The sequence below is a fragment of the Eublepharis macularius genome, chromosome 19, assembly GCF_028583425.1.
Source record: "Eublepharis macularius isolate TG4126 chromosome 19, MPM_Emac_v1.0, whole genome shotgun sequence".
NCBI classification, from domain to species: Eukaryota; Metazoa; Chordata; class Lepidosauria; order Squamata; family Eublepharidae; genus Eublepharis; species Eublepharis macularius.
The window spans coordinates 17,934,756-17,947,845 of NC_072808.1; the positions used below are offsets into that span (position 1 = coordinate 17,934,756).

At 47.6% G+C, this 13,090-nt stretch overlaps 1 protein-coding gene across 2 annotated transcripts in view; it reads right to left on the reverse strand.

Annotated features, from left to right (window-relative positions):
• GRIPAP1 (GRIP1 associated protein 1) overlaps positions 1–9,570 on the reverse strand; it is a 73,761-nt gene extending 64,191 nt beyond the window's left edge. For both annotated transcript variants that reach the window (XM_055003430.1, XM_055003429.1), the window contains exons 1-6: positions 9,299–9,570; positions 6,931–6,997; positions 4,723–4,784; positions 4,005–4,031; positions 3,212–3,319; positions 1,677–1,830 (exon numbers count right to left, since the gene is read on the reverse strand). In XM_055003430.1, coding sequence (XP_054859405.1) covers positions 1,677–1,830; positions 3,212–3,319; positions 4,005–4,031; positions 4,723–4,784; positions 6,931–6,997; positions 9,299–9,340 — 460 coding nt within the window. In that variant the 5' untranslated portion in view covers positions 9,341–9,570. The remainder of the gene's footprint in view (positions 1–1,676; positions 1,831–3,211; positions 3,320–4,004; positions 4,032–4,722; positions 4,785–6,930; positions 6,998–9,298) is intronic.
• Between the last annotated feature and the right edge of the window lie 3,520 nt (positions 9,571–13,090).

The window sequence follows — 13,090 nt, forward strand, 5'->3', positions numbered from 1 at the left end:
TAAGAGACAGGCATTAGCCCGCTTCCTATTGGGCTACTTCCTTCACCCTGCAAAACTGTTTTAAAATCCACACATTTCAAACTTCTCTCTCTCTCTCTCTCTCTCTCTCTCTCTCTCTCTCTCTCTCTCTCTCACACACACACACACACACACACACACACACCCTCTTTACTTTCCTAACATACCCTGAAAAAGACTCCTGTTTGTAAAGGAGGAGCGACCACGTCTGACAAAGTCCGACTCAGTCAAGACCATCCAGACAGGAAAGCAGCCCAAATGGCACATGGACGCCCATGTTTAGGACTACTGATCCACTCCAGGCCACAAAAAATTGTGTGGCACTATCTCCTTCTGCTGGCCAACTCCAACAGTGTGGAGTTAGATCCTGAGGATCCATGCATCTGACGAAGAGAGCTGTGGCTCTTGGAAGCTTATGCTACAGTAAAGTTGGTTAGTCTTAAAGGTGCTACTACAGTGTGGAGTTAGGCTTTGCTCCCCCGAGGCTATTTGAGCTCCAGCCTCCCTAATAAAGGAAGCGAGACAGGGGCACAGGCAGGATGGTCCACAGCTCCAGAGAAACCCCTGGCTGGGCTCAGGCCTGGTAACCCCTTCTGCTGCTCGCTCTGCTTTGACGCCCCCCCCCAAACCCCATCTGTCTTCTGCATCCTTTTTTCTCTTTTTTTAAAATAATAAAGGCTTTATTTTCAAAAATACAAACATATTGTTAAATTTTCTTAACTACAATGATTAATACTAACAAACTATTTACATCAATATCTGTCCATACATCAAAATCATTCCTTTCACATATGTCTTTGTTTAGTATATACGTTGCAACATAAAGTTGGTATAATACACATCCGTATTTTAACCATTGTGTTTTAACTTCAGTTTGATACATTTAAAGTTGATTGATCCTACATCCTTTCTGATCATTTCCCATGTTTTCTACACAGCACAGTGTAGCAGTTAGAGCATCAGACTAGGATCGGGGAGACCCAAGTTCGAATCCCGCTCTGCTGTCCAAACTTGCCAGGAGGCCTTGGGCCAGCCACACGCTTTCAGCTCAACCTACCTCACAGGGCGGCTGTTGCGAGGAGAATGGTGTCAGCCACTCTGGGTGCCCATTAGGGAGAAAAACAATATCTAAATAAACAAACTTGCCCATAGTTCTCCCCTTGATTCCATTATGCCACCTAGATCCTCGCTTGCTCCCAACACTCTGTGCAACATAATAATAATAACATTCGATTTATATACCGCCCTTCAGGACAACTTAACACCCACTCAGAGCAGTTTACCAAGTATGTTATTATTATCCCCACAACAAAACACCCTGTGAAGTAGGTGGGGCTGAGAGAGCTCTGAGAGAGCTGTGACTGACCCAAGGTCACCCAGCTGGCTTCAAGCGGAGGAGTGGGGAATCAAACCTGGCTCTGCAGAGTACAGTCCTGCCGCTCTTAACCACTACAACAAACTGGCTCTCACAATGTGGGCAGTAGTGCCATTGGGCCAATGCAGTATGGTGGCCAATAAAAACCCCAACCTTGCCCACCAATTGTTGGGCTGATAGGTTCAGTCAGTTTGTCCGTAGGATGACACCCACCCACCCCGTCTTTTGAGCATCCCCGTCTTTCACCAGAGCTGCCCTCATCCAGTTCAGCCCCACGCAGTACCTGCCATGTTCTTCTGCAGAGCAGAATTCTCCGCCTGTAGCCTCAGCAGCTCCCCATCCACAGGCCTGGTTGGGGCGGCTCCATCAGTGGCTGCCGCCTCCCCTTCCCGCAGATGCTTGTTCTCCTTCTCCAACTGTTCAATCTGGGAGCACAACTGGGTGACAAAATACAGACTTTCTTGAATCAGCTCCTCCAAAACCAGTTACCAACAGGGAAAGAAAAGTACTCTAAGCAGCTAAATGGAAAACAGATTCTTGCCCTGATATGCCCGAGTGAATAGACAAGCTGTATGAACATGATGCACCAATGGCTAAATTAACTTCCTATGTGCACAACAGACCAATATTGGAATTCCGGAAAAAATGGAAAGATTTCTTTGATTACTTCGGTTGAAACTAAGCTAAATTAAGGTAATCATAATATAGAGACAAAATTTGGAAGAGATGACTGATTAAAATTATTGATATTAAAGTCAAATTATTGGTATTAAATTATTGATATTAAAGCAATCAAGGAGTGGGGGCAGAGAACTATTATATAATCTAGTTGTGCTGTTACATATCTTGAATGTACTTTTCTGTTGTAGCTTGAATGTAAATCAAATGTAGCGCTTTGTATTTTATATAAGTTTCTGTGCACTTTCTACTGTCATTTCTATCTTTTCTTTTTAAATAAAACTTTTATCATAATAATTTAAAAAGCACAGGGGATTTGCCTATCCAAGAACGGGTGCACAGCAGCTTCCAGGAGTAAGTCCCCACCCCCACCCCCCGAGCAATACTTGGGATTCTTCTCAGTTCCAGCGGGCCTTTCAAGGGGTGCTAGCAGTGGCTGCTCCCAGTAATCTCCTGTTCACTTCCATTTCCTATAATTCCACACGCCCTATGGATTGACCTTCATTACCTGAATTACAAAACCAACCAAGCAGTTCCGAGAGGGCACCTCCTACTTATGGGGCAATGATAAAATTCAGAGAACAGATTAGTGCCATCCAGTTTCATCCAGTAAAGAAGCCAAGCCGCAGGGAAGGAGCGGCGAGGGCAGGACTATGCGGCCAGGCTTCCTGCCAACGTGGCTGGGCAGTGAGAGTGAAGATTACAATTTGTCATTCTGATTTGTAAGGTGCCTCCAGAGGCCAGAAAAGCTGGGATATAAATATTTCAATTAACCAAGTTTAACCAAGTTAAATATGGAGCCTGGAGACCCAAGCACGTTCACCCTCCTCTACACCCCCGTCTCTCATTTTCATTTACGTATTATTCTCAGTTATGGTCCACCTTTCTTACTGGGGCACCAGATGGCCAGCTAGGATGACCCAGAGAAGAAGATATTTTGGGGGGGGGGGAGGCAACCCACCCAAAGTACCAAAGATTAAAACTCCACATATCCCAACACCAGGGAGATCCTTTTTCTCCCGTGACCAAAGTACGGACACCTAAATGTCGTTTCGGCCCTTCAGCAACGCTGCTCTGGGTCACCGGCGCCCTCTAGCAGGCCCCCCCCACGCCATTGCACAAACTCTAGCAGTCCAGTACCTTGGACAGCTCCTCCATCAGGGTGCTATTCTGCAGCCGGAAGTCGTCCTCCTGGCTATGCAGTTTCCCCTGCAGCATTTCATTTTCACTGAGCAAGGCGTCAACCTCCTGTGGGAGAGGATTCAACGGTTACTGCGTGACAGGATAGAAAAGGCATCATTCTCTGCAGGTCTGGGCCCCCTCCGCTAGAGGGCAGCATTTCATTCCCCAACAAAGCAGAACATCTCTTCTGTCTTCTAGCAGGGCGATGGAAAGCCCTCCTTTGTGGCTTGCCTGCCTTCCTCCCCATGTCACCTAGCAACCCTGCCCTATGGGTGAGGGCTCAGTTAAAGGCAGAGTAGCCACAGTTACAATAGGTGAATAGATATACATGGACACCATTCAAAGCAAAAAGCTCTTTCAAAGACTTGGCCGAGTGTTTGCCGGTAAGCCCTCTTCAAGTCAGAGTATAGTTCAACACCTATAGAAGTACAGTCTGAGTCTCCAAATACCCAAATGCCCTTTAATTAAAAAAAAAGAACCGAACTGAGTCAGGGAATCAGGTTAGGATGTAACAAGACTCTAGACCTCCCACCATTTTTCAATGCCTGGACAAACGTTGAGGAAAGGTGGAACAAATGAAGAGCAGAGACGGCTGCGCAGATGGGCAGAAGATGAAACCTTGGGGTGATGATGCAAGAACAGGGGCACATGAAGGAATGTGGCATGGCGCTGGTGGGGGGGGGGGGGTTAGAGCCTAAGACTATTCCCAGGCAAGCCCCAGCAACCGACGTTGTGCAAGAGGTGTTCTTACCTGAGCCTTTTTGCTCTTATTGAGAGCCTAAGGAAAAGAGACACTAGTTAATAATGCTGTGAGGTTAAAAAGAGTCAAAGAGAGAACAGTCAGTGTTACTCCTTACACCTCCATCCTAAGTCAGCCGTAGCTAAGTACTGGTATCTTCCAGGGCTGACTAATGGCTCACGAGGAGCACCTAAATCTGTAAGATTCATCGCTTGTACAAGTCCCTCTTAATCTCTCAGGAGTAACAAAGCTGAGCACCATTTTTTCACCTAGTACTATGCTTGCCTCTCTAAAGATGCAGGAATGGGAATGTAACACACAACAGGGTTGCGCAGTAATCCAAAACATCCCTCCCTGACACCAGAGTCACCCTCTCGCATCTCAGTGGGAGCAGTCTGTTATTTCTTCTTGAGCCCAGAATAAATGAATAGCCCTAACCTCGATAGCCCAAGTGAGCCTGATCTCGTCAGATCTCAGAAGCTAAATAGGGTTAGTAATTGGGTGGGAAACCTCCAACGAAGACCAGGGTTGCAGAGGCAGGCAATGGCAAACCATCTCTGTTAGTCTCTTGCCACGAAAACCCCACCAGGTATGACTTGAGGGCACTCTCTACCACCACCAATAAATAAATAAAGTCCAGGGCCCAGCGGATCAAGTTCAACTTCCTCACCCCCACACTACCACCCCATATCTATACATATATTTAATTCCATTAAAAATGTCACAGTACCTTCTGGGCCTTTGCAAACTCCTTATCCAAAACCACCAGCCGCTGCCGAAGACCATTTAGTTCTAAAATAATGAGTATCAAGAGTCAGAATTGTTTTAGAGGCAGAAATAATCATTTTCTACAATCCTGTGTGTGTGAAATTTCTGGTCTCAGACAGATCTGCCGTTTTTCAAAAACGGGAGGAGGAGGAGAGGGGAAAATCCTGTCGGCTTCCTGGCACCAAGTTAGCAGCAGCTGAAGTCCACCCAAGCTGACTCTCCCCCTCCTCTCTTGTGGGCATTGAAGCCTGGACAGGGCCAGGTGCCTGAACAGAATGCTTCTTGGACCACAAATTGCAGTGTGGGAGGAGCGATGGGAGCCATCTCAGGGGATCCAGCCCAGAATTACTGGCTTTCCTTAAAGCCAGTTTGGTGTAGTGATTAAGAGCGGCAGGACTCTAATCTGGAGAACCCGGTTTGATTCCTCACTCCTCCACTTGAAGCCAGCGGGGTGACCTTGCGGCAGGCACAGCTCTTTCAGAGCTCTCTCAGCCCCACCCACCTCACAGGGTGTTTGTTGTGGGGATTATAATGACATACTTTGTAAACTGCTCTGAGTGTCAAGTCATCCTGAAGGGTGGTATATAAATTGAATGTTATTATTATTATATGATTTTACCATTTGGTACCTTTTTCTTCTTTGTAAGCTGTCTGGACTCCCCTCAGAGAGAAAGCTGCCCTCCCACCCCTGGCAAAAGGGACAAAATAAATAAAACTATAAATTCTAGTCCTCCTGAAGAGCAGAAACACATACTGACTCTTTGCTCAAGGCAACGGTAATTAACATGGTTATTTATCTGACTATGTTTCCAAAGCTTTCCTGAACAAAGAAAAAAATGAGAGGTCTCCACATTATAAAGGACCGACCCAGTGACACAAATTGGACCATCAGGGGGAATTGTCACAAGGAAAGAAAAATAGTGAGAGGACAAACTTTCCTAGTGTGTGTGTGTGTGTGGAAAGCACTGCTCTATTAAAGAAGGAAGAAACAAAGAAATGTCCTCGTTCACACTTTGCATAATTAACTTACAGAACTCCCTGCCACAGGATATCATGATGGTCACTAGCTTAGAGCCAAGCTACAAGATACGAATTACACGAGGAACAGCAGTTGAAGGGAGTCGCAATGTTAGCTGGGAAGCTGAATTTTAAAAGAGTTTATTTCCTCTTCGCCTCTTGGAAGGGGAGGTGAAATTGACAGAGCCTTTGGGAGGCAAAGAGGAAATTAACAAACCCTCTGAGCAATGATTTCCTTGGCTCTGTAGAGAGGGGAAATTGACAAAGCCTTCTGGTCTCTTTTAAAACTCAGCTTCCCAGCTAACGTTGTGGCTCCCTTCACATGCTCCTCCTCGTGTAATTCGTCTCTTGCAGCTTACCTCTTAGATGACTTAAAAAGAGGATCGTACATATTCAAAGATGACAAATCCACTAAGAGCTATTAATGGCTAAGTGGAACCTCCATGTTGAGAGAGAATGTATGCCTGAATGTCAGATGCTGGAGGGCAACAACAGAGGGAAGCCTTGGTCTCTCTACAGGCCTCCCAGCGCTGCCTCAGCTACAATTCTGTCAAGAGGCAGGGCACAGGAATGGTTCAAAGACATTTTAAATGACATCTGGTGGGACATTCTGGAAAACAGTCGGTCGGTCTGGGATCTTTCGTCTGAACAAGCAGGCTCTCCTGGAAATGGCTGGAAATCTATTCAGCAACATCGGTGAAATCTACAATGACATCATGCAAGGCGCTGCCCACTCGTTTTCAAGTTACTAACACTAAAAACACTTTATTGTTAAAATGACCATTGAGATTCTTAGGAAGTTTAATTTTTCAACTGATACTGTACACTGAGCCCTTTTCTGCAATCCTGTAAAATTTCAGTATATACAAACCCAAGCCCCATCTGTTCCTCATCTCCTGCTATCAACGCTGCTTGCTTTAAAAACCCCGATTCTGCAACGGCTTCATTGGCGAGCTTAAAAGAAAGCATGCACGCTAAGTAAGCAAGTGTACGCAAAAGGGAAGTTTGATGTGATGCTGATACTTCATGTTGGTTAGGGCTGAAACAGCCTAGTTAAAAGGAAAGACATGACAACCGGTATTCCAGGGGAGAGAGACGATCAGCCTTAAGTGTCAGGGAAAGCGAGGGAAAGGGTGGGGAGGGTGCCTCTTACCAGTTGTGTTTTTGCGCAGTTCATCAGAGAGTTGGTAATTCTCCGTCCGCAGTTCCAGCAGCTGTGCCTGCCCAAGAGAAGCAGACAGAGATACAAAGGTTGGCAGGGCCAATGGGCTCTAGAGGAGAACCCTAGCCCTGAAACTGGCCTGTGTGGAGTGCGATGTGCCTCGCACCTCTTCAGTTGCAGACCATGTTTTATAACTCCTCCATGCATGAGAGACCACAATCACCAAGATAAAACTTGAGCTATGTCCAATACACTAACTCACCAGCTGAACCCATTGAGTCATGGGGACTTTTCACCCTGTCCTTTGAGACAGATGATCTGGGAGAAACAGAGCGGCTGCCTTGGGTCCTATAAAGCCCATGAAAGGGCTGAAAGTTATCTGGAATTATTTCAGCCCCAAAAACAAGATCTGCAAGCCACTTTGAGAAAGCACACGGGATGAGAAAACCAGGGCCCCAGACTCAAAAAGCAAATGAGGTTCTTTGAGTGAGTCCCAATGAGGCATGGTTTTATATTCTGCTCTATTTAGGGTCAGACATCACCTTTCAACCAGGCCAGATTAGGTCCAGGAACTTCTGGTTGCTGATTTCTAGGTCTACTAGGTTGGGAGGCCAGAACGATCTTGGCAAAGGGCCCTGGTCCTAACTGCCAGCCCCAACGGAGAGAGTGAAAATTCCCACCTGCACAAATTGCACAATGCGAGGGCCGCTGGCTGGCAGTGCCGGTGGCATCTTCTGTTCATCTCCAGCAAGGCCCACCTGTGTGAGGTGAGTTCTGCCTCGCTCATTGGCCCACAAGGATTTCCCCCAGTAGCTTTAGTGGCCAAACTACCCCGACTACAGTATAATTTGCAGCAGTCTGTCTGGGCTTTAAGCCGGACAAGAAATAGTATTCATCATCTTTACACTGCAGAGGAAATGCTGGAAGGAAGTGTGGCAAAAAGATCTCTTATCTTTGGACAAGGAAAGATTCAATCTACATTTCACTTAATACACAAATACTTAATACACAAACACACCTACACATCAGCCTGGAGGAAGAGAGCAGCCAGACTCTTCCCCCCGCCCTTTGCCAAAGATGACAGCCTGACAGCCCTGATACACCGGAGGCTGGGCAAAGGATGCAACTCAACCGGAGCCTCCTCTCACAGGTAAGCAGAAGAGGGCACTTTAGCCCGCACAACTTCTCATAGGGAGATGAGAAAAGGCAGAATTCTTTTTTTTTCCACCTTAAAGACTAACGACATTTATTCCAGCGCAAGCTTTCATGAATCAGCTCTCAGTTTATCAGATGGATGAAGAATATAGGCATTTTTAAATTTCAAATTACAAACAACAGAAAGCTATTACAGAGAGGCTAGTTCAAAAAAATAATAATAGAAACCATTCCAAATGAATGAGAGATGACCACTCCCACAGTGCAGTCCTATGAGGAGTTACTCCAGCCCATTGAAATGAATGGACTTAGACTGGAGTAACTTTGCTTAGGATCACACCACCAAGTAATCAAGAAAAGATGGAGTTTGAAACAAAGCAAGTCATTTCAATTAGGGTAGTACAGAGACTTTATAAAAGTGTCTCTTTCAGCTTAGATAGAAGGCAAACTATGTATAGATGAAATGTGCAGACTAAAGAGGGTGGAAACCCTTTTCACAACTGTGTATCGGAGAAAAGGCAGAATTCTCGCCTCTCGGATAACTCAGGAAAGGTACAAACCTTCAACACCCCCATGCCTCTGCTCGCTATCAACGCCAAGGCAAAATGATACAGCCTAGAAGGAGAAGGGGGGGGGGGGAGCCGGGGAAAGGCAAGGCAGCGCACGCAGGGAGGGGGAGCGTCAGCCAACTTGCACCAAAGGGCTCCACCATTTGCACTGACCGTCACTTCACACGTTATGTTGGGAGTCAAAGAGTGTGGCTGAATGCATTAACTGTGACACGTCCCTCATGCAAGCATGCATGTCCTGCTCTTGCTCGGGCAGTGCTAGGGAGCCAAGCCAGATCTCTCTGGCATGAAACAGCCCCTCAAGAACCCCCCAACCCCGCATTCCTAACCCCCCCCCCCACCAGCAGCTGCAGCCTTTTCTGGCCATCCCAGGCCAGATGCTTTAATTTTCCAGCCCCCGCCTAGGGTTGCCAGCCTCCAGGTGGGGGCTGGAGATCTCCCGGAATCTCAACTGCTCTCCAGGTGACAGAGATCAGCACCCCTGGAAAAAATGGCTGCTTTGGAGGGTGGGCTCTAGAGCACCATATCCTGCTGAGGTCCCCTCCCTCCCCCCAACCCGCCCCCTCCAGGCTCTGCCACCCAAATCTCCAGGACCTTCCCCACCGGGAGCTGGCAGCCCTGCCCCGGCCATGTACCTGCATGCGCTCGAACTCCTCTCCAGACAAGGCCTGCGCCATCTTCCCTCCCCCTCCGCCCCCGGTTCGAATCCTCCGGGAGAAAGGCGGGGGGAGGAAGGGATGCCCGCCCCGCTCAGCCCCGGGGACCGGGAGGGGCTCTAAGGCCGGGCCATAGAGAGGCGGCGGGGAGGGGACGGAGGGGCGCGCGCTCTTTCTGCCCCCGCCCCCTCAGCAACAACAACAACGAAAGAACAGAGCGGCGAAATCACCGGACCCAGAGCCAGAGAGGCGTTTGGAGGCCGGAAATGAGGAGGCACCGAGACAACGGAGCGCTAGAGAGGCAGGAAATGAGGAGGCACAGAAACAGCGAGTGCAAGAGAGGCAGGAAATGTGGCAGCAAAGAGACAGCTAGCGCTAGAGGGGCAGGAAATGAGGCGGTACGGAGACAGCAAGAGCGAGACGGGCAGGAAATGTGACGGCACAGAGTTGGCGGAGCGCTAGAGAGGCGGGAAACGAGGTGGCACCGAGTTGCGGGAATGCTAGAAAGTCCCTCCGGAAGTGGCGGGGAGGAAGCCTCCGGAGGAGTCGGGCGACGGAGGGGGGTCACGTGACAGCGCCTGAGGGTCCGGCCCCGGCTTTACTCTTCGGCGGTTCCAGGAAGAGAATTCTGTTGCCGCCTCTGCCGCGGAATGACACGGCTGCGTCGTAGAGATGGGCGCTCTGAGAGTGACGTCATCACTGCGCGTCTTCAGCGAGCGGCTGGAGAAACCATAGAGATGGAACCGGAGGAATTAGCCATGTTTGTAGTTGCAAAATAGTAAAGAATCCAGTCAACCTGATTGTGGCCTAAGCTTTCGAGAACCACAGCTCTCTGCGTCAGATGCATCTGTATATGTTATTACTATATCCCATTCCTATCCTCACGGCCACGTAGTCCCACGAAGGAGCCTGATACTTGGGCACGTTATTAAAAGGGAAATTTCATCAACTATTTTGGAATATAATTCCAGGTGGTAGCAATCGACCCAGAGGGTGTAAAAATAATAATGATAATAACATTCGATTTATATACTGCCCTTCAGAATGACAACGCCCACTCAGAGCAGTTTACAAAGTATATTACTATTATCCCCTGTGAGGTGGGTGGGGCTGAGAGAGCTCTGAGAGAGCTGTGAGTGACCCAAGGTCACCCAACTGGCTTCAAGAGGAGGAGTTGGGAATCAAACCTGGCTCTCCAGATAAGAGTCCTGCCACTCTTAACCACTACACTGGGTTAATGGAAAAATCTAACTGAAAAAGAAAGGGGGTTGTAACAGCATGGGTCAGTAGTAGAGTGTGTGCCCCTGCTCTGTCCTCCTGGCCTATCAATGGCTAAATGGTGTGCACCTCCATGTTCAGAGGAAGAGCTTGTTTGAGGGAGGTTTGGGTGTGGGTGGCCTACTTAGGTGCCTTCAGAGGTTTCTGATTGACCACTGTGGAAAACAAGATGCTGGATTTATGGGTGGTAACCTCCAAGTGGGGCCAGAATTACAACTACTCTCCAGATGACAGAGATCAGTTCCCCTGGAGCTTTGAAGGGTAGACCCTACAGCATTCTATCTTGGTGAGATCCTTCTTTTTCTCAAGTCCTGCACTCCCCAGCACCCTGCCCCCCCAAATCTCCAGGAATTTCCCTACCCAGAGTTGACAACCCTTGCTGGACCAGATGGACCATTTATCTGATCACTGTGATAAGCAAACTTCCCATGCAAATAAAAGAAAATAAAGTATTGGGATTTCTGGTAGACCTTGGGAACAGATGTAGGGGAGAGGCTCTTGCCCAAAGGAAGAGCCAGAACTTTCAGAGTAGATGGCTAGATGAAGCAGTGGTCAGTATGTGATAGTTTTCCACATGGACTGAGTGCCAACTATGATCAGTAAATGTCTACCGTCAAGGGCGTAGTTACTCCCTTCTCGCATTTGATTGCTGGACCAAACCAATCACATCAGATAAAATCAATCTATTTTGCAGATGCAAAAGGACCTCCAAAATAAAGAAATGAAACTCTGCTAGTGCAAGGAAACAAAATTCCAGCATCACAGCTACAGTGCAGTGGTAAAGGTCTTTGACAGCCTTTTTCACCTAAATGCACCATCCCTAAATGACCTGGGTAGGCAACTTGTAGGAAAAGATTATCAGTTACCAAAAGGTAAGCCCATTTTATTGTTGCAGATGGAGGCTAATTTAAAACAAATAAGAGAATCATGAAAATCACTCGGCCTAGTAAAGTTTAGGAAGCACAGAATATTCAAAGTAAGATGTATGGTGATTATTATTTATTCAATTTGTATTCTGCCCTTCCCACAGCCTGCTGGCTCAGGGCGGATCACATACATCTAAAACGCACAATAATAATTTACATTAGATACATTTAAAATCACTTAAAACAATAATATAATATTTAAGTATTTAAAAAATCTATATAAGGCAGCACCAAAACAATCAATCGCTGTTACCTAGAATGCTGCTATTCTAGAAAAAGAGGATTTATCCCAGGATAGAATATGATGATGTTAATTCTCAAATGTGAGAAATTGGCAGTGAGACACTGAGAAGTTATAAAGAAAATAAGGCCTGTTACTTGTGAAATTGTTAGTAGAATCCCTGAAAGCCAGGTCAGATTCTCTAATCATAATTTCCCTATAGGGAAAACTGTCTTGGGGGCATTTTTCAAGAAAAAAAAAGGAAACCCCACCAAACCCACAGGGAACCTACTTCTTCTTATCCACTTAAGACACCCCAAGTTCCAGGAAGATTGGATCCAAGGGCCCAATTCTATGAGTGCGTAAACAAAGTGACCCTAGCAAAACTCCATTGCTTTCTATGGGGGAAACATTTCCAAGGCCTTTCCTTTTAGTAAAGGCAACCCCTGGCCGAAAAGCTAGTCCCAAATGCTAGTCCCACTCCCAATGCCAGGTGAACCGACAAACCTGAACAGAAACAAAGGGAAGCAATGTCAAACCAGAGAATCCCAATTGCAAACCAAGGAGCTGCAATGGAGACTGGTGGTGGCTTGAAGGGCTCTTTTGGAGCTCAGACAGGGATGGAGGAGCAGGGTGGGATGGGAATCCACTCTGCCTGATGCCTTCTCATCCACCCCACGAGCCTCGTGCCACTCTCCTGTGGAACTTGACTCTGTGCCACTGCCCTCTTGCTTGCTGCTACTCTGGTTCTACTGCAGCTGCTTGCTATTGCAGCTGTCTGCAGCCAAATAAATCCCGCCCAGCACATAGTCATGAAACTTGGGCTGTCTTTAGAGGACAGTCAGGAGTAGGTTCCCTGATGCACCTGACGAAGAGAGTTGTGTTTCTCAAAAGCTTATGCTACAATATGATGCCTCTGATGAAGAGAGCTGTGGTTCTTGAAAGTTTATGCTACAATATGCTGCATCTGGCTAAGAGAGCTGTGGTTCTCGAAAGCTTTTGCTACAATATGATGCATCTGATGAAGAGAGCTGTGGCTCTCGAAAGCTTATGCTACAATCAAGTTGGTTAGTCTTGAAGGTGCTACTGGACTCTTTACTATATTTTACTATATAAAAATACTTTTGCTGTATAAAAATCATATGATCCGTTTAAAATCCCCCCGAGCCAACCTTTACGCGCTCCCTCGGGCGCACCCCTGGCCTGGGGCCCGCCGGTGCCCGGAGCAGGCAGGCGCACGGGGCCGAGGCCGGAGCGGGCGGGGCCGAGGGCGGGCGGCGCGGTCGATTGGCGGAGGCGGGGGGCGCTGGCCGGGGGCGGTGTCAGCGCGCGGGGGTCTCCGCCCGG